Raw genomic sequence first — 23,260 nt, forward strand, 5'->3', positions numbered from 1 at the left:
CTGCCCGTTTTCGGGAAACCAAGGAGAGCCAAAAAAATGAGGCGTTTGACAAAATACTATTCCATTCCATACTATACCATTCAATTCATTAAATTGCGAATTTAATTAACTGCTTACGTTTATTATTATTAAATCCAAACTTATGTATACCGCTTACTATTATTTACTTTCAAGAAATTATTATTCATTACACTTTATATTAGTTATTTCCAAGAATTATTATAGTATGCAATACAAACCATGTAATCCATGCATTAGGAACTAGCAAACTACATCGTGAAAACCAAACAGCATATGTATGTATCTGTGTTCGATAATAACCAATGATGGATTATAACCATTTTTCAATACCAGCATGTGCTTAACAAGCTTTGCAAATTGCGAACAGCAAATGTGAACGAATAACCACATATATGTCATAGGAAGGATCTACTGTCGTGCTGCAATGTAAGCCAGGGCTGGCACCGATAAGCTGCTGTAAGCTAACAGCAAACTGTAATGTAAACAGTAGAAGAGTGTGACCAAACAGCATGCATTTTTGGATGGGTATTTAGCTAGTATTTTGCTTCTCCCCTATGGGAGAAGCAAAGCAAAAATAAAGAAGAAGAGAAGAGGCAGAAACGCACACAAACGCGGCGTTTCTCTGCATATATACGCACTATATTATTAAGTTAAGTTTTATTCCATTATATTATGGCCGAATTTCTGGACTCAGAGGCCGAGGAATCAGAGGTAGGTGTCTGCGTAGCCCAAAAACACGGTTTCTAGGCGCGCGTACCGTCCGTGCGACTGTATGCGTGCGGTGTGCGTTGCGCCTTGCGTATGTGTACATACATACATCTACAAACATATATATATATATTGCTTTTTCCCCAATGGCTTTTCTTGGTTTTTCCCACAGGAGGAGGAAGAATTGGACGTGAACGAGCGCAAGAAGCTCAAGAAACTAAAGGCGGCCGTCTCCGATAGTAGCGAAGAAGAAGAAGGTGAGTTTTCCACTCGAGCCGCTTAAAGCGCGTACGATAACAAAATACATACATACATACGTATGTGGCGATCGCTGGCGGGCTTTTCACTTACCTCGCCCCCACCCTTCTCTTACCATCCGCCGATACAAACAATCCATATCCGGGATATAGCCATCTATAACTGCCCAATGCGCCCGGTTGCAACTTCTTTTGTTTACAACTTTGAGGTTAGGTCTTGTGTTTTTACCGTGCTACCGTGGCCATGGAATGGCCATGGAATATCAGCACCAGCAGCAGCAACAACAAACAGCTGCGCTCGTTCCAGTAAGTGGAACAAGTGCGGTGAATTCGAAGTGCGGCTTTTTCCAAGAAATTGCATTTCAAAGCATGAGGGGAGGGGGATCAATCGATGCAGCTGCCCTGGAATAATCAATGCTTAGAGGCTTCACTATTTTAAAATGTTATAGGTATGGGTAAAAATCTAGATACCCATATTTTAGGTAGACCTTTCAAAAAACCGGGTCACATTAAGTTTTGACAATAGTTTGCAGTTAGAAATCTGATGAAGGAACGTGGTAAACCGAAATTCTTAATGCCTTATTCCGCAGATGACGAGGAACGACTGCGCGAAGAGCTCAAAGATCTGATCGATGACAATCCCATCGAGGAGGACGATGGCAGCGGTGACGACTCAGATACCGGGAGCGGTGGCGACACCGAAGGCGGCGGCAGCGGTAAAAAGCGCAAAAAGCACGAGGACGACGATCTGGACGATCGACTGGAGGACGATGACTACGATCTGATCGAGGAGAATCTGGGCGTCAAAGTCGAGAGACGGGTAGGTATTTCCTAAAGAAAATAACTGTATATTGCTAGCTTTGCACTTGTTAAACTCCAATTAAGTATGGACTTTTCATATTTCGATTAGGGGCTTCTATGCTCCTCGAATGTATATGTATAACGTTTCTAATCTTGTTTTTCTCTTGCAGAAGCGGTTTAAGCGTCTGCGCCGCATTCACGACAACGAAAGCGATGGCGAGGAGCAGCACGTGGACGAGGGTCTGGCCCGGGAGCAGATTGCCGAACAGTTGTTCGACGAGAACGATGAGGTATGCCACTAGTAACTCCTCACCCCCCATCAATGCACAGTGTTTAACTGATTGCCCCAATTTTACAGAGCATTGAGCATCGCAGCGAGCGCAGTCCCAGGGAGGCGGACGCCTTCGACGAGGAGGACACGGAGTCGGACGCGGATGACTTCATTGTGGACGATAATGGGCGTCCCATAGCAGAGAAGAAGAAGAAGCGGCGTCCGATCTTTACAGACGCGTAAGTATATAAAATATACTCAAGTTATTACCGCCTGGGACATTAATGATAAAATTGAACTACAGATCACTCCAAGAGGGTCAGGACATCTTTGGCGTGGACTTCGACTATGACGACTTCTCAAAATACGAGGAGGACGAGTACGAGGATGATTCCGAAGGAGATGAGTACGATGAGGAGCTGGGCGCCGGTGATGATATGCGCGTCAAGAAAAAGAAAGCGCTCAAAAAGAAGGTGGCCAAAAAGACAATCTTCGACATATACGAGCCTAGCGAGCTTAAGCGTGGCCATTTCACCGACATGGACAACGAGATTCGCAAGACAGACATCCCAGAACGCATGCAGCTGCGCCAGGTGCCCGTGACCCCGGTGCCCGAGGGATCACACGAGCTGGACCTCGAGGCTGACTGGATCTACAAGTATGCGTTCTGCAAGCAGACCGTTTCCGAGCAGGAGAAGCCGGAGAACCGCGAGAAGCTGCGCAAACCACCGACGGCCGTAAACAAGATTAAGCAGACGCTGGAATTTATACGCAACCAGCAGTTGGAGGTGCCCTTCATAGCCTTCTATCGCAAGGAGTACGTCAAGCCAGAGCTGAACATTGACGATCTGTGGAAGGTTTACTACTATGATGAGCGCTGGTGTCAGCTAAACGAGAGAAAGCGCAAGCTAAAGGTGCTCTTCGAGAAGATGCGTCAATTCCAGCTGGACACGCTTTGCGCCGACCCCGATAAACCCATACCGGACGATGTGCGCCTAATGCTGGACAGCGATTTTGAGCGCCTTGACGACGTGCAGTCCATGGAAGAGCTGAAGGACGTGCACATGTACTTCCTGCTCAACTACTCGCACGAGCTGCCGCGCATGCAGGCGGAGCAGCGACGCAAGGTGATCCAGGAACGTCGCGAGGCCAAGGCGCGTCGACTGGCGGCCGCCGCCGAGAACGGTGACGATGCGGCGGAGGGCGCGGCGATAGTTGTCCCAGAGCCGGAGGACGATGACGATCCGGAGCTGATCGATGACCAGCTGAAGCAGGCGCCCAACAGCAGTCCCTATGCGGTGTTCCGCAAGGCGGGCATCTGCGGCTTTGCCAAGCACTTTGGTCTGACGCCTGAGCAGTTTGCCGAAAACCTGCGCGACAATTACCAGCGTAATGAGATCACCCAGGAAAGTCTCGGCCCCACTGAACTGGCGAAGCAATATTTGTCGCCGCGCTTCATGACCACAGATGAGGTTATCCATGCCGCAAAATATGTGGTGGCCCGTCAGCTGGCACAGGAGCCACTGCTCCGCAAGACCATGCGTGAGGTGTACTTCGACAGAGCACGGATTAACATACGGCCCACCAAGAATGGCATGGTGCTAATCGATGAGAATTCACCCGTGTACTCGATGAAGTACGTGGCCAAGAAGCCGGTGGGTGATCTATTTGGCGATCAGTTCATAAAGCTGATGATGGCCGAGGAGGAGAAACTGCTGGAGATTACGTTCCTCGAGGAGTTCGAGGGCAATGCAAACGCCAACGGACCACCCGGCGACTATGTGGAAGAGTCCAAGGCCCTGTACCAGCTGGATCAGTTCTCCAAGCACGTGCAGGAGTGGAATAAGCTGCGGGCGGAGTGCGTTAAGCTGGCGCTGCAGAAGTGGGTTATTCCGGATCTTATCAAGGAGCTGCGTTCCACTCTGCACGAGGAGGCTCAGCAATTTGTGCTGCGCTCCTGCACGGGCAAGCTGTACAAGTGGTTAAAGGTTGCACCCTATAAGCCGGAACTGCCCACCGACTACGGTTACGAGGACTGGAGCACACTGCGGGGCATACGGGTGCTGGGTCTGGCCTACGATCCCGATCAGTCGGTGGCCGCCTTCTGTGCGGTGACAACCGTGGAGGGCGACATCTCCGACTACCTGCGACTTCCGAACATTCTGAGGCGCAAGAATTCGCACAACGCCGAGGAGAAGGCCCAGAAATTGGCCGACCTTCGAAAACTGAGTGACTTTATCAAAATGAAGAAGCCACACATTGTTGTCATTGGAGCGGAATCGCGTGACGCCCAGAACATCCAGGCAGACATCAAGGAGATTCTGCAAGAGCTTGAGACCTCCGAACAGTTTCCGCCCATCGAGGTGGAGATAATCGACAACGAGCTGGCCAAGATCTATGCCAACTCAAAGAAGGGCGAATCTGACTTCAAGGAGTATCCTGCCCTGCTAAAGCAGGCTGCTTCGCTGGCCCGCAAGATGCAGGATCCGCTTGTGGAGTATTCGCAGCTGTGTGATGCGGACGACGAAATCCTCTGCCTGCGCTACCATCCGCTGCAGGAGCGTGTGCCGCGCGAGCAGCTGCTGGAGCAGCTCAGCCTGCAGTTCATCAATCGAACGAGCGAGGTGGGCCTGGACATCAACCTGATGGTACAGAACTCACGGACCGTCAACTTGCTGCAGTACACCTGCGGCTTGGGTCCGCGTAAGGGTCAGGCTCTACTCAAACTGCTGAAGCAGAGCAACCAACGGTTGGAGAATCGCACCCAGCTGGTCACCGTGTGTCATCTGGGTCCCAAGGTCTTCATTAACTGCAGCGGTTTTATTAAGATCGATACCTCATCCCTGGGCGACAGCACGGAGGCGTATGTCGAGGTGCTGGACGGGTCGCGTGTGCATCCAGAAACGTACGAATGGGCCAGAAAGATGGCCATCGATGCCATGGAGTACGACGACGAGGAGACCAATCCGGCCGGTGCTCTTGAGGAAATTCTCGAATCGCCAGAGCGCCTCAAGGATCTCGATCTGGACGCATTCGCCGTGGAGCTGGAGCGCCAGGGTTTCGGCAGCAAGAGCATCACCTTGTACGACATACGCAACGAGTTGAGCTGCCTGTACAAGGACTACCGCACTCCGTACACCAAGCCCAGTGCGGAGGAGCTCTTCGACATGCTGACCAAGGAGACGCCCGACTCGTTTTACGTGGGCAAGTGCGTCACGGCCATGGTTACCGGGTTCACCTACCGTCGGCCGCAGGGCGAGCAGCTGGACAACGCGAATCCGGTGCGCATAGAATCCAGCGACAGTTGGCAGTGCCCCTTCTGCCACAAGGACGACTTCCCAGAGCTTTCCGAGGTGTGGAATCACTTTGACGCGAATGCCTGTCCTGGCCAAGCATCGGGCGTTCGTGTGCGTCTGGAAAACGGCTTGCCTGGCTTCATACACATCAAGAACTTGTCCGATAAGCAGGTGCGCAATCCTGAGGAGCGTGTGCGTGTCTCCCAGATGATTCATGTGCGCATCATTAAGATAGACATTGATCGATTCTCAGTCGACTGCTCATCCAAGACCGCTGATCTAAAGGACGTAAACAATGAGTGGCGGCCGCGGCGCGACAACTACTATGATTTTGTGACCGAAGAGCAGGACAATCGGAAAGCGAGCGATGCCAAGGCGAAGGCCATGAAGCGCAAAACCTACGCCCGCCGCGTTATCGCCCATCCCAGCTTCTTCAACAAGTCGTATGCGGAGGTGGTAGCCATGCTGGCGGAGGCCGATCAGGGCGAGGTGGCCCTGCGTCCGAGCAGCAAGTCCAAGGATCACCTGACAGCCACCTGGAAGGTGTCCGACGACATCTTCCAGCACATCGATGTGCGCGAGGAGGGTAAGGAGAACGATTACAGCCTGGGCAGGAGTCTGTGGATCGGCACCGAGGAGTTCGAGGATCTGGACGAGATCATCGCCCGTCACATCACGCCGATGGCCTTGGCTGCCCGCGAACTGATACAGTACAAGTACTACAAGCCGATCACGGTGACCGGCGATGAAAATGAGCGGGACGTAATGGACAAGGTGCTACGCGAGGAGAAGTCAAAGGATCCAAAAAAGATACACTATTTCTTCACGGCATCCCGCTCCATGCCCGGCAAATTCCTGTTGTCCTATCTGCCCAAGACGAAGGTGCGCCACGAGTATGTGACGGTGATGCCGGAGGGCTATCGTTTCCGTGGCCAGATATTCGATTCGGTCAACAGTCTGCTGCGCTGGTTCAAGGAACACTGGCTGGATCCAACGGCCACGCCGGCCAGCGCCTCCATGGTATCCAATTCTACGCCACTGCACTCGATGCGTCCGCCACCGGCGATCTCGTCGTCATCCCTGACATCCTTGGGCTCACAGGCGCCCTACAGCATCTCTGGCAGCGTGTCTGGTGGAACGCCGCGCAGTGGCATCAGCAGTTCCGCTGGCGGTGGCGGTGGCAGTTCCAGCGCCTACTCCATCACGCAATCCATGGTTGGCTACGGAGCGGCGAGCAATTCTGGTCCAGCGGCTGGAATGGGCGCCTCGCACTACGGCAGCTCATCGACGCCGTCGTTCGGTGCCATCAATACGCCATATACGCCCAGTGGCCAGACTCCGTTCATGACGCCCTACACACCGCATGCCTCACAGACGCCGCGCTACGGCCACAATGTGCCGAGTCCCAGCTCGCAATCCTCGAGCAGTCAGAGGCACCACTACGGCAGCAGTTCCGGAACGGGCAGCACACCCAGATACTATGATATGGGCGGAGGTGGAGGCGGTGGCGGTGGTTCCAATGCCTACAACATGGGCGGTGGCAGCATGCCGCCCCATCACCAGCAACGTGCCAAAGAGAACCTCGACTGGCAGCTGGCCAACGATGCCTGGGCAAGACGCAGACCGCCGCCGCAGCAGCAGCAGCACCAGTCGCATCAGTCGCATCATGCCCAGCAGCAGCACCATCATTCGCAGCAGCAACAGCAGATGGGAATGGGCATGAACATGGGCATTGGAATGGGGCATGGGGCCAGCGGCGGTGGTGGTGGCTATGGATCGACGCCCGTCAATGACTACAGCAGCGGAGGCGGACACAATCGGGGAATGGGCATGAACCAGGGCCACGGAGCAGGCGCCTCCATGTCCTCGAAGGCATCCGTGCGCAGCACGCCGCGCACCAACACCTCGCCGCACTCCATGAATCTGGGCGATGCCACGCCCCTCTACGACGAGAACTAGGGCGAACTGAACGCAGAACTAAACCACCACAAACTGCAAAGGAACACTATGCACACACCATATACCTTATACACTAAACCCTAAACACTAAAATACAAAAACGAGAACAGAACAGAACAGAACAACCGAACGGAACGGAACAGAACAGTCTACAATAATATAAAAATCATGCACGCGCAGCTGGCGGAGAAGCAGTTGCAGTAATCTTAGTAATTTGGGATGCGATTCCGCATTGATCCTCAACGATATTTACGTTTAAGTCAAGTCCATAACTGATTCGCGGTTCACACATATATCTATGTATAATCGAAAATTGAGGGGCGCCTGCCGTTGGTGTCGTTGGAGTGGAGTGGATTTATCATCCGGAGGAGAAGGCGGTGGAGAACGGCTGGGCAGGAGCTGGAGGAGTTGAGACGCTCGGGGGCGGGGAGCAATCAGGTTTGTGACGACGGAAGGACGAAAAATAAATTTCAAGTTTTTCTGACCAGAAATATGCAAGCTCTTTTCCTACTGTTGGGTATCCACAATAGTTTTATTCTCACTATCAATTGTCCTTCTTTTTTTTTGTTTTTTGGAGACACCCCGCCGGTCATAAATAAAACGCCAGAGTTGTGTATTTAAGCAATTTGTACAATTTATTGCGTATCAAATGTGTGGAAAATGATTATCCAAGTTGAAGGAATATCTCTGGAATCACGGAATGCAGCTGGTCAGTGGTGAAATCGCCCGAGGCCGCAGATTAATTTCTGGCCACTCCGCGTCGGATCACATAGACCAGGGTGATGCCGATGAAGGCGGCGCCCAGGGCCAATGCCACATGGCGGCAGCTGTTTGATGGGAAATGGAATATAGAAATATGAAGAGGAGTGTCAATCATTTGGGGAACTGGCCAGGAGTAGGCACTCCGACAAGTCGCCACAGCAGTCACAGCAAACTGAGTGCACTTTGGTTAGCTAGCTAGGATTACGGATTGGTTTACGGGCATTTCTAGAGGGGTTAACTTAGGATGCAGCATTGTTTGGGGGCTTCGGTGGCATCAGTGGGCGTGACACTATAGTAGGCGAATGCACAGAACCAAGAATCAAAATAAAAACACAAGTCAAGGTGTGCAAGCCATTCAAAAAGTGTGACAAACTACGGCGTGCATTGTTTGTGCTCCAGATTATCGCGTTTATGTACATAGTTCCGAGTGCTTAACGTGCTTTGGTTAATTATAATGGAGATATTTGCAGGTCGGTTAGAACTTACAAGTCAAACTAGCTTTTGTAGAACCTTACTTTCGTGCTCGAGAAGGACTTAAATCTTGAATTGAGCAGATATTGTACATGCAAGTTGAGATATATTCATTAAATATTAGACATTGTTGCATTGTTTGCTGTTCGTAAACAAAAAGTCGCTACGGTTTCCTATAGAATTGAATTGTAAACAATTATTTTGAGTGTTGAGGTCATTGAATGCAGGTCATATCAAATATTTATAAAATACTATTCTTTTCAACGAACACAATATTATTTCATCATTATCCGGTGGAATAGGAACCTATCTTATTGACCCATGCAAAGTAGTGGTGGTACACCAGAAAGGAAAGTGAAGGGGAGACTTTCAGGACACGTCAAGCGTGAAACTTTGGGGGCTTCAAGGCAATTAATGGCAATTACATAAGAGTTGGCTAATTGTACAATGACCAATGGATTGGCAGGCAGGCTAAGCTCATGCGAAACCGGTTGTGGTCGAAATAGAAGCGTCATGCATTAGGTAAGTGGAGTGATCACAGAGGTATATGATGCAATGCCTTATCAGGAATACTTGTGCTCCAGCGAGAAAATGAGATGAGATCGATTCGTGTGGGAGCGGAGCAAGGAAATCCCCAAGGTTTTCTTTATTTACAGATGATATGGCATTTTGACTTGGTCTTAGGTGTTGGCATGCATTTGCTGGACGGGATTCTCACCTAATTGGGCTCTTTTGCTTGATGTCCGCAGCAGCCAGGTCACCGACGTAGTACTTCTTTAGCATTTCTCTGTAAAGGCAAGTGGGGAAAACGTGAAAAAACCAGTCACACTGGCTTTAAATTGAACATTCTAACCTCGCCTCGGAGCTGTGACCCACGTCATTGAAGTCCTTGGTGGCATCGCGACCAGCCACATCCACCAGGGAGTCTTCGCCGCCAGGATGCTGGAGAGGATGCGATTGAATTAGATGAATTCGCCCCCCAAAATCCGTGTATCTGCAACGCCACTTGCCTCGAGCCGGAACTTGGTCACATCGTACACCTTGTTGTTGATGACCACCCACAGATCCGTGGCCTTGTTGTGCTGGTTAACGGTGGCCAAAGGGATTTCCTTGCTCATCTTGGCTGCCTGCCTGCTCTTCTCCACAAAAATTACTGCTACGCACAAGCCAACAGGTTTTTCGGACTCGTGCAGTGTGCCCGACTCCACTTCTCGTTGGAGCCATTTGGTCACACAAAATACCCTAAAATATACCTCTTGAAGTACCTAGGCAGTTGATTCCAATGTACCTGTGGTACAAATTAACAAATGTAAAATAACTTATTAGAATGAATACGACAAGGATGGAGGTATTGCAAATAAATTAATATATTCAAATAAAATCCACTGTTTTAGAAACATCTTCTGTTTATTGTACCCATCCATAGTTTTCCAAATATATTCGCATAGACATAGGGAAAACTTAAGCGGACTGCCAAGAATCCCTTAAAATACTGAAGCCCATTGGATCCGATAAAAACTACATAACGTATTACATTGAACACACAAATTGAAAGTTTTATTCTTTGAGTACCAATAAATATTATGATTATATTGTGCTTTTGATTAAACCAATTTACTAAAATTTAGTATGCATTCTTGCGTTGTTTTATATTATGCGTGAAAAAATCTAGATGGCGCCACCACGCAGACGCAGGACCAAGTGGAGGGTGGACTCCTTCTGGATGTTGTAGTCGGACAGGGTGCGTCCGTCTTCCAGCTGCTTTCCGGCGAAGATCAAACGCTGCTGATCTGGGGGGATTCCCTCCTTGTCCTGGATCTTAGCCTTGACGTTCTCGATGGTATCGGATGGCTCAACCTCCAAGGTGATGGTCTTGCCGGTCAGAGTCTTCACGAAGATCTGCATGCCACCACGCAGACGCAGGACCAAGTGAAGGGTGGACTCCTTCTGGATGTTGTAGTCGGACAGGGTGCGTCCGTCTTCCAGCTGCTTTCCGGCGAAGATCAAACGCTGCTGATCTGGGGGGATTCCCTCCTTGTCCTGGATCTTAGCCTTGACGTTCTCGATGGTATCGGATGGCTCAACCTCCAAGGTGATGGTCTTGCCGGTCAGAGTCTTCACGAAGATCTGCATGCCACCACGCAGACGCAGGACCAAGTGGAGGGTGGACTCCTTCTGGATGTTGTAGTCGGACAGGGTGCGTCCGTCTTCCAGCTGCTTTCCGGCGAAGATCAAACGCTGCTGATCTGGGGGGATTCCCTCCTTGTCCTGGATCTTAGCCTTGACGTTCTCGATGGTATCGGATGGCTCAACCTCCAAGGTGATGGTCTTGCCGGTCAGAGTCTTCACGAAGATCTGCATGCCACCACGCAGACGCAGGACCAAGTGAAGGGTGGACTCCTTCTGGATGTTGTAGTCGGACAGGGTGCGTCCGTCTTCCAGCTGCTTTCCGGCGAAGATCAAACGCTGCTGATCTGGGGGGATTCCCTCCTTGTCCTGGATCTTAGCCTTGACGTTCTCGATGGTATCGGATGGCTCAACCTCCAAGGTGATGGTCTTGCCGGTCAGAGTCTTCACGAAGATCTGCATGCCACCACGCAGACGCAGGACCAAGTGAAGGGTGGACTCCTTCTGGATGTTGTAGTCGGACAGGGTGCGTCCGTCTTCCAGCTGCTTTCCGGCGAAGATCAAACGCTGCTGATCTGGGGGGATTCCCTCCTTGTCCTGGATCTTAGCCTTGACGTTCTCGATGGTATCGGATGGCTCAACCTCCAAGGTGATGGTCTTGCCGGTCAGAGTCTTCACGAAGATCTGCATGCCACCACGCAGACGCAGGACCAAGTGAAGGGTGGACTCCTTCTGGATATTGTAGTCGGACAGGGTGCGTCCGTCCTCCAACTGCTTTCCGGCGAAGATCAAACGCTGCTGATCTGGGGGGATTCCCTCCTTGTCCTGGATCTTAGCCTTGACGTTCTCGATGGTATCGGATGGCTCAACCTCCAAAGTGATGGTCTTGCCAGTGAGGGTCTTCACGAAAATTTGCATATTGGCTACGAGTGGAAAAATGGGGAAGGGAAAAAGTTGGCTTCAGTAATGGAAAGTGGAAGGAAAGTGCGCAATTGATTTTCTGCGTAGTGACCCAGTTCCCGTGACCCAGAAAAGTATTTTAGCATACACACACAGAAAACTTGATTGGGTTTTCCCCTTAATGTTTTAACAGCTTGCATTATTTCGCCATGAAATGGCAAATTTAGTTTTGCTGACTAATCTCCAAACTTCGTTGGAAGCAATAAAACCCCTGGAACAGCGCATACACAATATGCATGAAAAACCCCGTTTTTCTTTTGCTGCACTTGCTGCGTCGCCATTTTGAATGCAACTAAGAAAATCTATAAGGCACTTGGCAAACTTAACTCACCGTATTTTTTTGTTTCGCACAGAAAACTGAATTTATTTCTTTACTTTTGGTCTGCACTTTTTGAAATAGTACCTATTAATATTCAAAAACTTGCTTATTTCCCTCGCTCGCACGTCTGCTCTCTACTATTTTTTCACAGCTTATGTTCCGTTTCACAGCTGCACACTGGTATTTATAGGCAAGCTGACTGGAAAGTCGTCGCCTGCTCTCTCGCTCACTCTCGGGCAGCAGTTCACTTTGCTTGACAATTTTTACCTCTTAATGTGGCCATTTCTTTTGTCTAACCTATTGAGAATGAGATTTTGCATTGGCAAGAGTATTTAACAAATGAAGACCAATCAATTGGTTAGCTGCAATACGCAAAATTAGGCATTGAAAACAAAGTGCGTAGTGCATTTGTGCAGTGTTTTCATCTCGCTTGCTCTCATGAGAGAGGGCGGCTATCGATTAATTCCCTGCCCCTCTTTTCAACACTAATCGCAGCTGTTCCTGCAAGTGCGTGTGTGTATTCTAACAGATGGAGGTGTGTAAATTTGTATGTACAAATGGATGTACATACAAACAAGCACGGACATATTGTGACGTTCTTTGTTTGGCGAGTTAAACGACCTTTATTTTGTTTTGACGCCGCCTGGGGGAGATTTGTCTTCGCTTTGGTCAACAGCCTTTAGACAAGAGAGTCAGTCCCCCACACACGCACACACAATTCCCAATTTCCCCACTTCCACACTCTCACAAGAGACAGTGTGCGTGCACACCTATTTACATACATATATGTACTTGTGACTAAATGCATCTGGAAAGTTCCTGGAATGGACTGGGCTGATGAAATCTGATGTATGCTGATGTCAGCAAACTTAACCCTTGATGTAACCCCTAAGAATAGTAAACGTTATTCATTTTTGGAGATCAAACTTTAAAGCTATAAGATAATTTAAACAATAATAAAACAATAGTCATACAGATGCATAGATATGGAAAATTTAAATTAGGCAAAGTCATGAAACGTGATTCATGGGTTTTTCATTAAAACAACCCTTGTTTCTAACACAAAAACCCCTTACTCACGAAAATAAATGGGGGTTCTTTCGTTTTCCGATTTATCAAATTTCCGAAAAGTGAAAGCAAGGGTTCAGAGAAATTTAAATTTATTTACTCAGTTTTTATTCCTGTACCGCTTGCCCCTAAATATGCATACATTTTCAAAATATTTAATCTCTAGGGCAAAATTAAAGATTTATTTGGAATTGGTAGCTCGACTTTAAAATAGTTATATGTTATACGATATTTCATTAGGTTTCCTTTTTATAAATAAATAAATGTATATAAGTATAAGCAAAGTATTAAAACTATGAAATTAAAAAAAAAAAAAATATTTTAACATAACTTAATACATATTTATATTCTAAATTACTAGAAATTTGTAATTACAAAATTTGTAATTACAAACTATCAATTGAAGCCCCTTGACAAAAACAAATTCACTTTTCTTTATACAATTTCGATTTTATTAGGCTGTTTTTTTGTTTCTTGTTTAGTTATTGTTCTTCTAAATGCAATTCAGCGTCCTCAAACGAAATACGCCGCCAGCTGGGCCATTTTATCCTTGGGCGGCCGACCACCGCGCCCGCCACGCCCCCCGCCCCCTGCACCAGGCCCACCGCCAGCCGTAACCGCTCCTCCAGCGCCACCAGCCGGGCCGCCCACACCTCCACCGCCACGACCAGCCTTGCCGCCACGGGATCCACCGCCACTGCGAACAGGTCTGGATGCCACCGCCCGATGCTTCTCAACCAAGTGGGAGAAGTCGGTGGAGCAGAAGATGCAGCCGCTCTTCTCCTCACTACCATCCTTGAACTTGCTTTTGTCGGACTTGTAGACCACGTTCACCTGCTGGGCGCCACACTCCTGACACTTGGCCTCTGCAAAAAATCACACATATATATATATGTAGGTCTATATGGTTAACAACCCACCTTCCACCGTGATCTTTGTGGCTCCCTTGAAGCAGTTGATGATCACGTCGCAGCGGTTGCAGCCCAGCTTCCAGGTGGGCGCCAACGTACAGTCAAGCACCAGGACGCCGGTGGGACACTCCACGCAACCGGAGATGCCCAGCGTGTTCAGCGAGTGCGGGCAGGTTGCGTGCGTGCAGGTGTTGCAGCCCCCTAAGTGGGGCATGTCGCTGAACGGCGGATGGTTGTAGCAGTAAGGGCAGAACGGATACGATCGTCCCTTGACGCCGGTGGAGAAGGCAAGCAGATCGAAGTCATCCAGCGGGCACTTGAACTCGCGATACACCTTCACATTGCCAATGGGCAGGGCGTAGGTTTCATCGCAATGAGAGCAGTGCAACCTCGCCGGTTTGGTCTGTAATTAAACGGTAGCAGGGATTACAACTTAAGCGGATGATGGGGCAGGCTGGTTAACGCACCTGTATGTACTTCATGTAGCGCCTACACTTGCCGCAGCGCGAGTGCGCCTTGCCCGACTCGGCCAGCGGCGAAAAGGAGACCTCAAACAGTGAGTCCATGTTGGCGATGTTCTTTACAAAGTACATAAACTTCAGCTTAAAGATCTTGATGGCGTGACGCAGCACATCCTGAAAGTTAGCCGAACCCTGGGCAATCAGCGTCAGCATGCGCTCCACCTCCGTTCGCATGGTGGGCAGCACGAGTTCCGGATCGATCTTCTGATAGCCGTGGACCAACACAATGCCCAGCGTCGTTGGAATCAGCTTGCGGCCGTTTTCAATATGCACATAGTTGCGCTGGCAGATGTTATTAATGTGCACCGGTATTGAGGCATCCGTGCCGATGCCGTGCTGCTCCATTAGTGTGATCAGCTCCGATTCGGTGAGATAATCCGGCGGCCCCGTCTGGCTTTCGGTAAGACGCACATCGTTGATGGCCACCTGAGTGCCCTGGACGAACGGCGGCATCGGTTCGTCCCTGCCGAAGGCCTGCCAGGTCATCACCTTGGTGAAACCGGCATCGATCAGCACATTGGCCGTGCAGCTAAATGTCTCCAGACCAACGCGCAGCTTGGCCGTCGTCACGCGGTACTTGAGATCACGCGACACCGTGCCCATGAAGTGCCGGCAGATGAACTCGTAGACGCGCCAGGTGTCGCGATCGAAGTCACTGCGGTTGCCAAGTTTCATGGGCGTGATGGGTGGATGGTCGCCGGCATCCTTGCCCTTACGCGGCGTCTGCATGTCGCCCAGAATGGAACGCGCCTCTTCGCCGAAATCCCCCGATGGCTTCAGAACGTGCAGCACAGCCGGCAGATCGAAGTTAGTCGGATACTGATTGGTCTCCGTTCGCGGATAGCTGATGTAGCCCTGCGTGTACAGGCGCTCCGCTATCTGCATCGCCTGGAACGGACCGATGCCCAGTCCGGAGCTGCAGATTCGCATCAGTTCCACGGTGTTTAGTGCCTGTGGTTTGCTCTTGAAGGCCTCCTTGCTGGCCACGCTCTCCACACTGACAAAAGAGAATAGGAAGTGATTAATAGATGAAGGATAGCCCATTCTTGGCCAGCATTTCTAAATTTAATGGACCAGCAGCATTTTGTTTGTTTGCATACATTGTGAATACAAAGAAATTATGCTAATTCGGTATGATTGCTTCTCTGGCAGATAGATGATGTAGTCACCAGATTTGGAAATAATGGCGTAATGGGACAAAAAAGAGTCAGTTTGCTTTCAAGTGACCAAAAAGTGGGTATTAACAAACGAAAAAGTGACGAAAGCATGGCTATTTATAGATTAGCCGGCGATGGCAGCGAAATTTAGGTCTTACGTAGCCTCCTTGTGCTCCTTGACGCGACCCAGCAGCATGATGGCGATGTCTTTCTTGAAGACCCGACCTCGCGCCCACTCCAGCGTGAATTCCGGCTGGCCGGCGAGGAGCTGCAGGTGCCAGAAGCTCTCCGGTTTGAAGGTCTGGATGTCGTCGTGCCGCTTCACGCAGAAGCCAAGTGTGGGCGTCTGGCAAGGACCGTAGGAGATCAGCGAAGAGTCCAGGTCGCCGTACCGGTCCTGAAAGAACTTGGTTTGGAAGCGGGTAAAGGCGCATCCAATGCGCAGGTCCAGTTCCTGGCGAGCGTCCACCGACTTGGCCTCGTTCTCGTTGGGATGCCCCAGCGTCTCCATCGCTCCCTTGATATCCTTCTCCGTGATGGCCGAAAAGTGGGCGCGATACGTCACCTGCTTGCTGTACACGTTGTGGATGACATGCTGCACGGCGTCCATCACCTCGAAGCAGATGTTCTCGCCCTCCTTGTCGCAATCCAGCCAAAGGACTAGATAGTCGCAGCCGCGCGCCTCGTGAGCCAGAAAGGTGCGCATGTGCTGCTTGGGATTCGTTTCCTTTTTCTCGGTGGGGCAGCCAAAGAGCTCGACGGGATCCACCTTGTCCCAGGAGTTGTATTTGCTGATGAAGTCCAGCGACATCACATGACCGCACACGGACGTCATCCGAAAGTGGACGCTGCCCTCGTTTCGAAAGTTTCCCGTCCACTCGTGCGTGGAACAGCCGTTACCGGTGCCTGGAGAGGATTACATTGGATTGGATTGATGGCGAATGATTGCTGCGATGCAATTGGGGTTTCTAGTGCGACTCACCCCGCTTGGCAGTGCAGCGTCCGTTCGAGAGAATCCCCGCCAGCGATGCCGCCAGCGAGGGCTTCTCGGCCACCATCAGCACGCTCTTCATGGCCCAAATCCCAGAATCGAATGGCCTATATAATTGATGACTTTTTCGCAGCGCTTCCTCCTGCCCACTCGTTTACTCGCATGGGAATCGCCGGTTTGCGCGCCGCACACACAGCATAAACACACGCACACACACAGCGTAATGTATGAATTGCTCGTTATATATACGTATAATCCACTCTATTTAACCAATTTCACAGGCATTATTTTCCAGCTATCAATACGGTCTCACTGCAGTAAATACCAAATGGTCATACTGCGTTTATTCATACACAGCAACTGGTCATACTGCAGAGTGCAGCCCTGGGCAGCGAAGCTTATCGTGCGCGTTTTTCGATATCGGTAGTAGTCATTAGTGGTGCGAACCTATCGGTGGCTATCGAATCGAGTCGGAAGAATGTGCACAACAATTTCGTTCGCGGAACCCGAAATCGTGCTCGGCCATGGCCGCAGGGTGCTCTTCGTGAACCCCGACGACCTGCAGATATTCAAGGAGATTGAGCTGCCGCCCGACCTTGGCCTGAAAGGCCTTGGATCCCAGTCGCAGGAATCGTGTCCAGCGGCTGCCGCAGCCACATCCACATCCACAGCCACAGCCACATGCGCTGGAAAGGAACCGGGTGGCAAGGAGCAACAGCTTACCAAGCAGCCGGAGGAGGGCGGCACAACCGCCTCCGGATCGGGAGTCACCAGCACATCGGTGCAGAATGTGACCTACTCGCCAGACGGACAGCTGCTGGCCGTGACCACCAGTGGGGGCCAGAAGGCGCTCTTGCTGTATCGCTCGCGGCCGGAGAACGCACGCCTTCTCTCCACCCGACCACTGGCCCGGGCGGCCAGCGCTGTGCGCTTCTGCAGCGACAGCAGCTCTGTTCTGGTCACGGACAAGACTGGCGATTGCTATCAGTACGACTGCGTCGAGTTGGAGGCTCCGCCGCGCCTGCTGCTGGGCCATTTGAGCGTAGTGTACGACATCCTATGGTCGGAGGACCAGCAGCACATCATCACCTGCGACCGTGATGATAAGATACGCGTGACCAACTATCCCGCCACCTTCGACATCCACAGCTATTGCCTGGGCCACAGGGAATTCGTCTCGGGACTGGCCCTGCTCACGGACAAGCACATCGCCTCCGCCTCGGGGGATAAGACGCTGCGCGTATGGAACTACATCCAGGGAAAGGAGCTGCTGCAGCATGAGCTACCGGCACCGGCGGTTCGTTTGTTGGTGCGTCAACTGGAGCCGGAGAAGATATTCCAGGCGGCGGTGCTCTTCTACGAGCACGTGGACGCCCTGGGATTGTATCGCCTGGAGCGCAGCTCAGACGACATCTGGAGCGTCACGGCCACGCAACTGGTGTGCGCCGAGGCGGGCTCCTGGAGCATTAGTAACTTTACTTTAACCAGCGACCGGATCTACGTCACCGGCGCGGAGAACGAGCGCTTGAGCCTGCGAGTCTACGACATCGCAACTGGCCAACCGGCGACTAGCGGAGTGCCAGAAGGCTGGGTGAAGATGGTGCTGGACGGACTGGGCGCCAACGAGGAGGGCGCACCACCATTCATTCCCGAGGACTTGTCCGTTTGGTTTAAGAAGCGCTTCGACAACGTCAGCGACTATTTGGAGCGCAAGAAGCGACGCATCGAGGAGCAGCAGCAGCAGAAGTGCGGCTAATCCCCGCGAGAGAGGACACCCAAAGGAAATTACATGAACCTAATCTTTACATAGCATTTAATTAGCATATGGAGAAGAAGCAACGGACTTTGTGTGACAGGCCCGTTGTGGGCATAATATATATATATATCTGTATATGTGTGTAAATGGTGAATGGTTATCTCTATGGGCGGCGGGAGGGGGTTCCTAGACGGGCTTGTAGTCCAGCTTGCTCTCCAGCTTCTTGTTGTCCGACACCTTGCGCACCGCCTTCATAAAGTCCTCCTGGATGACGTACTCCCGCTCGGCACTAAAGTCGGCAGAATAATTTCATTAAAGGGAGATTATGAAGGTGAAGGAGCTTCGCACTTACCGAATGGCAAAGAGACCTGCCTCCGTGCAGACATTACGCAGATCCGCGCCGTTGAAGTTGTCCGACAGCTTGACAATGGCCTCGTAGTCAATTTCGCCGTGCTTCGCGATCTTTAGGGCGTGAATCTTGAGGATTTCCAACCTAAGAAGAAGAGGGGTTCCTCATTCAAATTGGTTTTACCATCAATCCCAAGCCGATCAAAATAACTTACCTAGCCTGCTCGTTGGGCAGCGGAATCTCGATCTTCCTGTCCAAGCGACCCGGACGCAGCAGGGCGGGATCCAGGGTGTCCGGTCGATTGGTGGCCATGATCATCTTGACCTGGCCAAGCGAATCGAAACCGTCCATCTGGTTGAGCAGCTCCATCAGTGTGCGCTGGATTTCGCGATCGGCAGAGGTGCCCTCGGAGAAGCGACGGCCGCCGATGGCGTCGATCTCGTCCATGAAAATGATGCAGGGCTGATGGTCACGGGCATAGTTGAACATCTCGCGAATGAGACGGGCACTCTCGCCAATATACTTGTCCACAATCGCCGAGGACACGACCTTGAGGAAGTTGGCGTCCAGTTGGGAGGCCACCGCACGGGCCAGCAGCGTCTTTCCGGTGCCAGGGGGTCCGTACAACAGACAACCCTTCGGTGGGGTGATGCCGACGCGCAGGAAGAGCTCCGGATTCAGCAGGGGCAGCTCAATCACCTCGCGCAGCTCGCGGATTTGCTCCGTGAGGCCGCCAATGGCCGAGTAGGTGACATCGCCGGGATCCTCGTGCGACATATTGTACACCAGTGGGTCCACTTCGCGCGGCAAGTAGCGCATAATGGTCAGGGTGGTCATGTCGAGGGCCACACGAGTACCGGACTTCAGCTTGGCTTTGTCCAGCTGCCTGCGGCAGCCGACCACATAGCGGGGACCATTGGTTGCCTTTACAATGACTGTGGGACATGGAAGAAGCTAGAATACAGGCAGTCTTAGACGGAATGACAGGAGTCTTACATTTATCCTCGGTCAGCTGCTTTAGCACCTCGCCGACGATCTGTCCCACGCTCTGCAGGGCCTTCAGGTCGTTCTCCGACTTGTCGTACAGCTTGGTTAGCTCCTTGATCTCCTCGCGCTCTGAAAATGACCAGTTATTATGGATTTGCTGGTGAAGATTACCGGATGGACGCACTTTCTTTGAGGCGTCCTTCGATTTCCTTGTGCTCCAGCAACTTCTTTCTGTACTCGGAGAAGGCTTTCACTCGCAGATTGTCGGGCAGCGGGGTGGCGGTTACGGTCATTTTGTTCAAGGATTTACGCTTTACTTTTAGCTATGCAACGCTTAAAATAAATTAAATCCGGAAAAATAGTGAGTTGCAACTTTTGTCGCAATGCAGTGTGGCCCTAACGTGGCACGCAATAGATGCGCAAATATTTCAGTATATCCATGTTGGTATATACTAAGTGTGGTGTGTGCACTCGCTAAGTGCAGCGCATGACTGGCCACACCGCCAGCCGGCATAATTCTTATTGGAATTGTGTGTTTTGAGAATAATTTTAATTTTAAATTTAAATTATGTATAATTTACGCCTGCTACGAAATCTGCTACCGAGCGCCGGCCACGCCCATCCGCGCTGGCTGGCAAGCCAGCACAAGCGGCGCCCGCAGCCGGGCAGCCTGCCGCCAGATCGGCTGGAGCAGCTGCGCAGTGATCTCTTCGAGCGTCGCCAGGAGCTGAGTGGTGCGGAGTGGGCGGAGGTGCGACAGTCGCTGGTGGACGGGTACAAGCACATCAACGGACACAACGTCGACGCCGTGATTCTGGGCGTCTGCAGTGGCCCAAGCCAACTGTCGCTGGCCAAGAACTATGTGGAGTTCCTCAGGAGTAGGGGCTCCAAGCCCAATGCAGCGACACTGGGTCGCCTGCTGCGGGTGTACAATGCCGCGTACCATGAACGACCGCTCAGCGAGGCGGAACAGGCGGAGATACTGCAGATCTGCCGATCGCTACAGGCGGAGCATGAAACTCTGGATGCCACCAGCTGCGAGAATGTGATCCACGGCTTGGTGGCTACCAGTGGCGATGATTGGCACCGCGGCCTGCCGCTCCTAGAGATGATGAAGGTCACCAGTGCGCCCAGCGTGGCCGCCTACTCCGCGCTGGCGGAGAAGGCCTTCAATGTGGAGACGCCGGATCAGGAACTGGCCTGGCGCCTGCTGGAGGAGATGGCCACAGCGCGCAAGCTGCCCAAATGCGAGGTCTACCTGGCGCTGCTCAATCGTCTGGCAAACGAAACTGCCCAACTTCCTGCCCAGCTTAGCCGTTTGCTGCACTTCCTCAAAAGCCATGAGGTTCTAGTCAGCCAGCGGGTGGCGGTGCGATTGCAAGAACTGTCCAGGCAGGTGCCCCATCTGCTAGAAGTCCGGGCCACCAATTTGGGAGCTCTGGGCAAGTGCCAGTCGTGCCAGCAGCATCTGCAGCCGGTGGCCATCAGTGATGAGGAGTTCCGGCGGCTCAGCGAATGTTTCCTGGAGCGCGTGCTTATACGACGAGATGTTTTCCAGCGCTCCACGCCCGAGGAGGTGGCCAGGTTCAAGAAGTTTGTGGAGAAGACGGCGCCATACGACTGTGTGATCGATGGCCTCAATGTGGCCTACTCCACGGGCACCAAAAAGACACCCCAGCAGCTGGCCAAGCTGGTAGCCACTGTGGTGCGTCATTTTCGCGATCAGGACAAGCGTGTCCTCGTCCTGGGACGTGAGCACATGCGCAACTGGTCCAAACAGGCCATGCACTATGTCCACAGCAATGCCAGCCTCTTCCTGACCAACAATCTGTAAGAAGATCCATCTCGAATAGGAGCGAGATAGGTAGACTAAATCGTTTCGTTTGCTTGCAGGTCGCACGACGATCCCTTCCTGCTGTATGCCACGCTGCGCAGCGGCCAGGAGACGGACTTCTTCTCCCGCGACTTAATGCGCAGTCACGCCTTCCATCTGGGACCCGAACTGAAGCCCGTCTTCCGCCGCTGGCAGCAGGAGCACCAGTTCTCGCTGGTCACCCAAACACAAACGGGTCAGATCATAGTCAAGGAGCCCATTCGCCATCGGCTGTGCGCCCACAAGGTGGCGGACACCTGGCACGTGCCCTACTGCGAGCAGTACACACTGCATCCCACGGACAGCTTCGAGGTGCCCGCCAATTGGCTGTGCCTCAAGCTGAATCAGCAGACAGCCGCTACCAAAGCCAAGGGGAAAACAAGGTGACCATGTGAGCAAGACTTGTATTAACAATAAATAGAGGCCAAAGGTTAACGAATACACTGGATGAGCCGTCCTAGTCGCAGTCATAGCGGGTGCACTTCTCAAACGCACCAAGGCTCTGCGGCTGGGGCTTCTTGCGACGGCGCTCGTACAACAGCTTCTTCTCGGCGGCGCACATGAGCCGCCGCTTGATGTGGTTGTCCATCTCGAAGTCCATGTCCGCCGCCTTGGCCATCTCGTTGGGGTCACGCGTGGCTGCCGAGTCCAGCGCCTTGATGATCAGGCTGAGCAGGGCGTGCGCCAGGCGATGGCACACATCGTACTCGATGGCGTCCTGGCTGGTGTAATAGATGGCCGACTGCGAGGTGGGCTGCACACCGATGGCCAACAGGATGTTGCAGAAGATGCCGCGCTGCATGCGCGCATACGGATCCACTAGCTGCGGCGGGATGCGCATCGTTGTCGCCAGATGGGAGATGAACTTGGCGAACTTCTTGATGAGCACGTTCAGGTACTGGGTGCGGCACTGGCGCTCCAGCTTGGTCAGCATGTTATAGTACAGTTCCTGCTTGCGCTTCAGGAAATCCTCCTTCTTTCGCTCCTTGGTCTTGTTGCTCTTGAGGATCTGCTCCAGCTGTCTGTTTAAATGAAGTTGGTTATCTAGTGGAGTGATGCCAGTGTTGCACCCGCTGCACTTACTCCGTCGTAATGGCATTGAATTTGCCCAGCATGCGCTTGATCCGCTTGGCCCGCAGCTTTGGATCGTAGACGTCCTTGAACTGCTTGTAGTTGTCGGCGAGCGTGTTGATCTTGGGCTTGGACAGGGCCACGTCGTAGGGCTTCACCTTGGGCGGCATTGCCGGCTGGTAGGCCATGCGCCGCACATACGACTGCAGCTTGACCAGGTTCTCCTCCTGCCGCTTCTTCACGTTCTCCTCGGCGCACACATCCGGATCCTCCTCCTCCGGCAGCGAGTCCGTCGACGTGGGCAGCGGCTGATCCCAGTCCGAGACATTGGAGCTGGCCATGACTGAAGTTAACTGCACAGAACGGCTCGTTCAATTTGTACGGATTGAGAATTTAGCTGGGAACTTGTATCTTATCAGAAAAAAATGTTCGAAACCTTTGTTGTTTACGTAAAATTTTGGGAAAACGAGAGCACTAACAATTTGATGTATTCACGCTCGGATAGTTGAACACCTTATGAGCAGTCCCCGTTGAAATCTGACCGAGGAAAAGCCAACGGACTACTAGATACATCAAAAAGTTGTACTTCTACGTGGATTTTCAAGATGTGTACACTTAGGCCCA

At 51.8% G+C, this 23,260-nt stretch overlaps 8 protein-coding genes across 9 annotated transcripts; 3 read left to right on the forward strand and 5 right to left on the reverse strand.

Annotated features, from left to right (window-relative positions):
- Positions 1-576: 576 nt before the first annotated feature.
- Positions 577-7,934, forward strand: LOC6524012 (transcription elongation factor SPT6). Its single transcript, XM_002099848.3, has 6 exons — positions 577-732; positions 902-986; positions 1,577-1,806; positions 1,958-2,077; positions 2,146-2,297; positions 2,363-7,934. The coding sequence occupies exons 1-6, from the start codon at positions 694-696 to the stop codon at positions 7,311-7,313; spliced, it is 5,577 nt and encodes a 1,858-aa protein (XP_002099884.1). The 5' UTR covers positions 577-693; the 3' UTR covers positions 7,314-7,934.
- Positions 7,923-9,790, reverse strand: LOC6524013 (cytochrome b5). Of its 2 annotated transcripts, none has more exons than XM_002099849.4 (4): positions 9,557-9,777; positions 9,400-9,488; positions 9,265-9,333; positions 7,923-8,140 (listed from the first exon to the last, which is right to left on the reverse strand). In XM_002099849.4, exons 1-4 carry the CDS (start codon positions 9,662-9,664, stop codon positions 8,053-8,055), a joined length of 354 nt encoding a protein of 117 aa, XP_002099885.1. In that variant the 5' UTR covers positions 9,665-9,777; the 3' UTR covers positions 7,923-8,052. The 2 variants fall into 2 exon arrangements, with proteins under 2 accessions (XP_002099885.1, XP_015045431.1); XM_015189945.3 differs by lacking the exon at positions 7,923-8,140 and adding an exon at positions 8,164-8,364 and having other exon boundaries at positions 9,557-9,790.
- Positions 9,791-10,076: 286 nt separating this feature from the next.
- LOC6524014 (polyubiquitin-C) lies at positions 10,077-12,119 on the reverse strand. The gene is made up of 2 exons (XM_002099850.4): positions 11,965-12,119; positions 10,077-11,596 (listed from the first exon to the last, which is right to left on the reverse strand). The coding sequence occupies exon 2, from the start codon at positions 11,589-11,591 to the stop codon at positions 10,215-10,217; it is 1,377 nt and encodes a 458-aa protein (XP_002099886.2). The 5' UTR covers positions 11,592-11,596; positions 11,965-12,119; the 3' UTR covers positions 10,077-10,214.
- Positions 12,120-13,449: 1,330 nt separating this feature from the next.
- Positions 13,450-16,886, reverse strand: LOC6524015 (DNA topoisomerase 3-beta). The gene is made up of 5 exons (XM_002099851.3): positions 16,592-16,886; positions 15,768-16,515; positions 14,399-15,449; positions 13,941-14,334; positions 13,450-13,886 (listed from the first exon to the last, which is right to left on the reverse strand). The coding sequence occupies exons 1-5, from the start codon at positions 16,680-16,682 to the stop codon at positions 13,534-13,536; spliced, it is 2,637 nt and encodes an 878-aa protein (XP_002099887.1). The 5' UTR covers positions 16,683-16,886; the 3' UTR covers positions 13,450-13,533.
- Positions 16,887-17,001: 115 nt separating this feature from the next.
- LOC6524016 (tRNA (guanine-N(7)-)-methyltransferase non-catalytic subunit wuho) lies at positions 17,002-18,503 on the forward strand. The gene has a single exon (XM_002099852.4). It carries the CDS (start codon positions 17,079-17,081, stop codon positions 18,354-18,356), a length of 1,278 nt encoding a protein of 425 aa, XP_002099888.1. The 5' UTR covers positions 17,002-17,078; the 3' UTR covers positions 18,357-18,503.
- Positions 18,397-20,090, reverse strand: LOC6524017 (26S proteasome regulatory subunit 10B). Its single transcript, XM_002099853.3, has 5 exons — positions 19,877-20,090; positions 19,702-19,821; positions 18,920-19,640; positions 18,709-18,849; positions 18,397-18,645 (listed from the first exon to the last, which is right to left on the reverse strand). The coding sequence occupies exons 1-5, from the start codon at positions 19,983-19,985 to the stop codon at positions 18,543-18,545; spliced, it is 1,194 nt and encodes a 397-aa protein (XP_002099889.1). The 5' UTR covers positions 19,986-20,090; the 3' UTR covers positions 18,397-18,542.
- A 92-nt stretch (positions 20,091-20,182) lies between these two features.
- LOC120321990 (mitochondrial ribonuclease P catalytic subunit) lies at positions 20,183-22,004 on the forward strand. Its single transcript, XM_039376464.2, has 2 exons — positions 20,183-21,522; positions 21,586-22,004. Exons 1-2 carry the CDS (start codon positions 20,261-20,263, stop codon positions 21,950-21,952), a joined length of 1,629 nt encoding a protein of 542 aa, XP_039232398.1. The 5' UTR covers positions 20,183-20,260; the 3' UTR covers positions 21,953-22,004.
- Positions 21,956-23,167, reverse strand: LOC120321999. The gene is made up of 2 exons (XM_039376502.2): positions 22,649-23,167; positions 21,956-22,587 (listed from the first exon to the last, which is right to left on the reverse strand). The coding sequence occupies exons 1-2, from the start codon at positions 22,975-22,977 to the stop codon at positions 22,023-22,025; spliced, it is 894 nt and encodes a 297-aa protein (XP_039232436.1). The 5' UTR covers positions 22,978-23,167; the 3' UTR covers positions 21,956-22,022.
- Between the last annotated feature and the right edge of the window lie 93 nt (positions 23,168-23,260).

This window comes from Drosophila yakuba, chromosome X (assembly GCF_016746365.2).
Source record: "Drosophila yakuba strain Tai18E2 chromosome X, Prin_Dyak_Tai18E2_2.1, whole genome shotgun sequence".
Classification (NCBI taxonomy): Eukaryota; Metazoa; Arthropoda; class Insecta; order Diptera; family Drosophilidae; genus Drosophila; species Drosophila yakuba.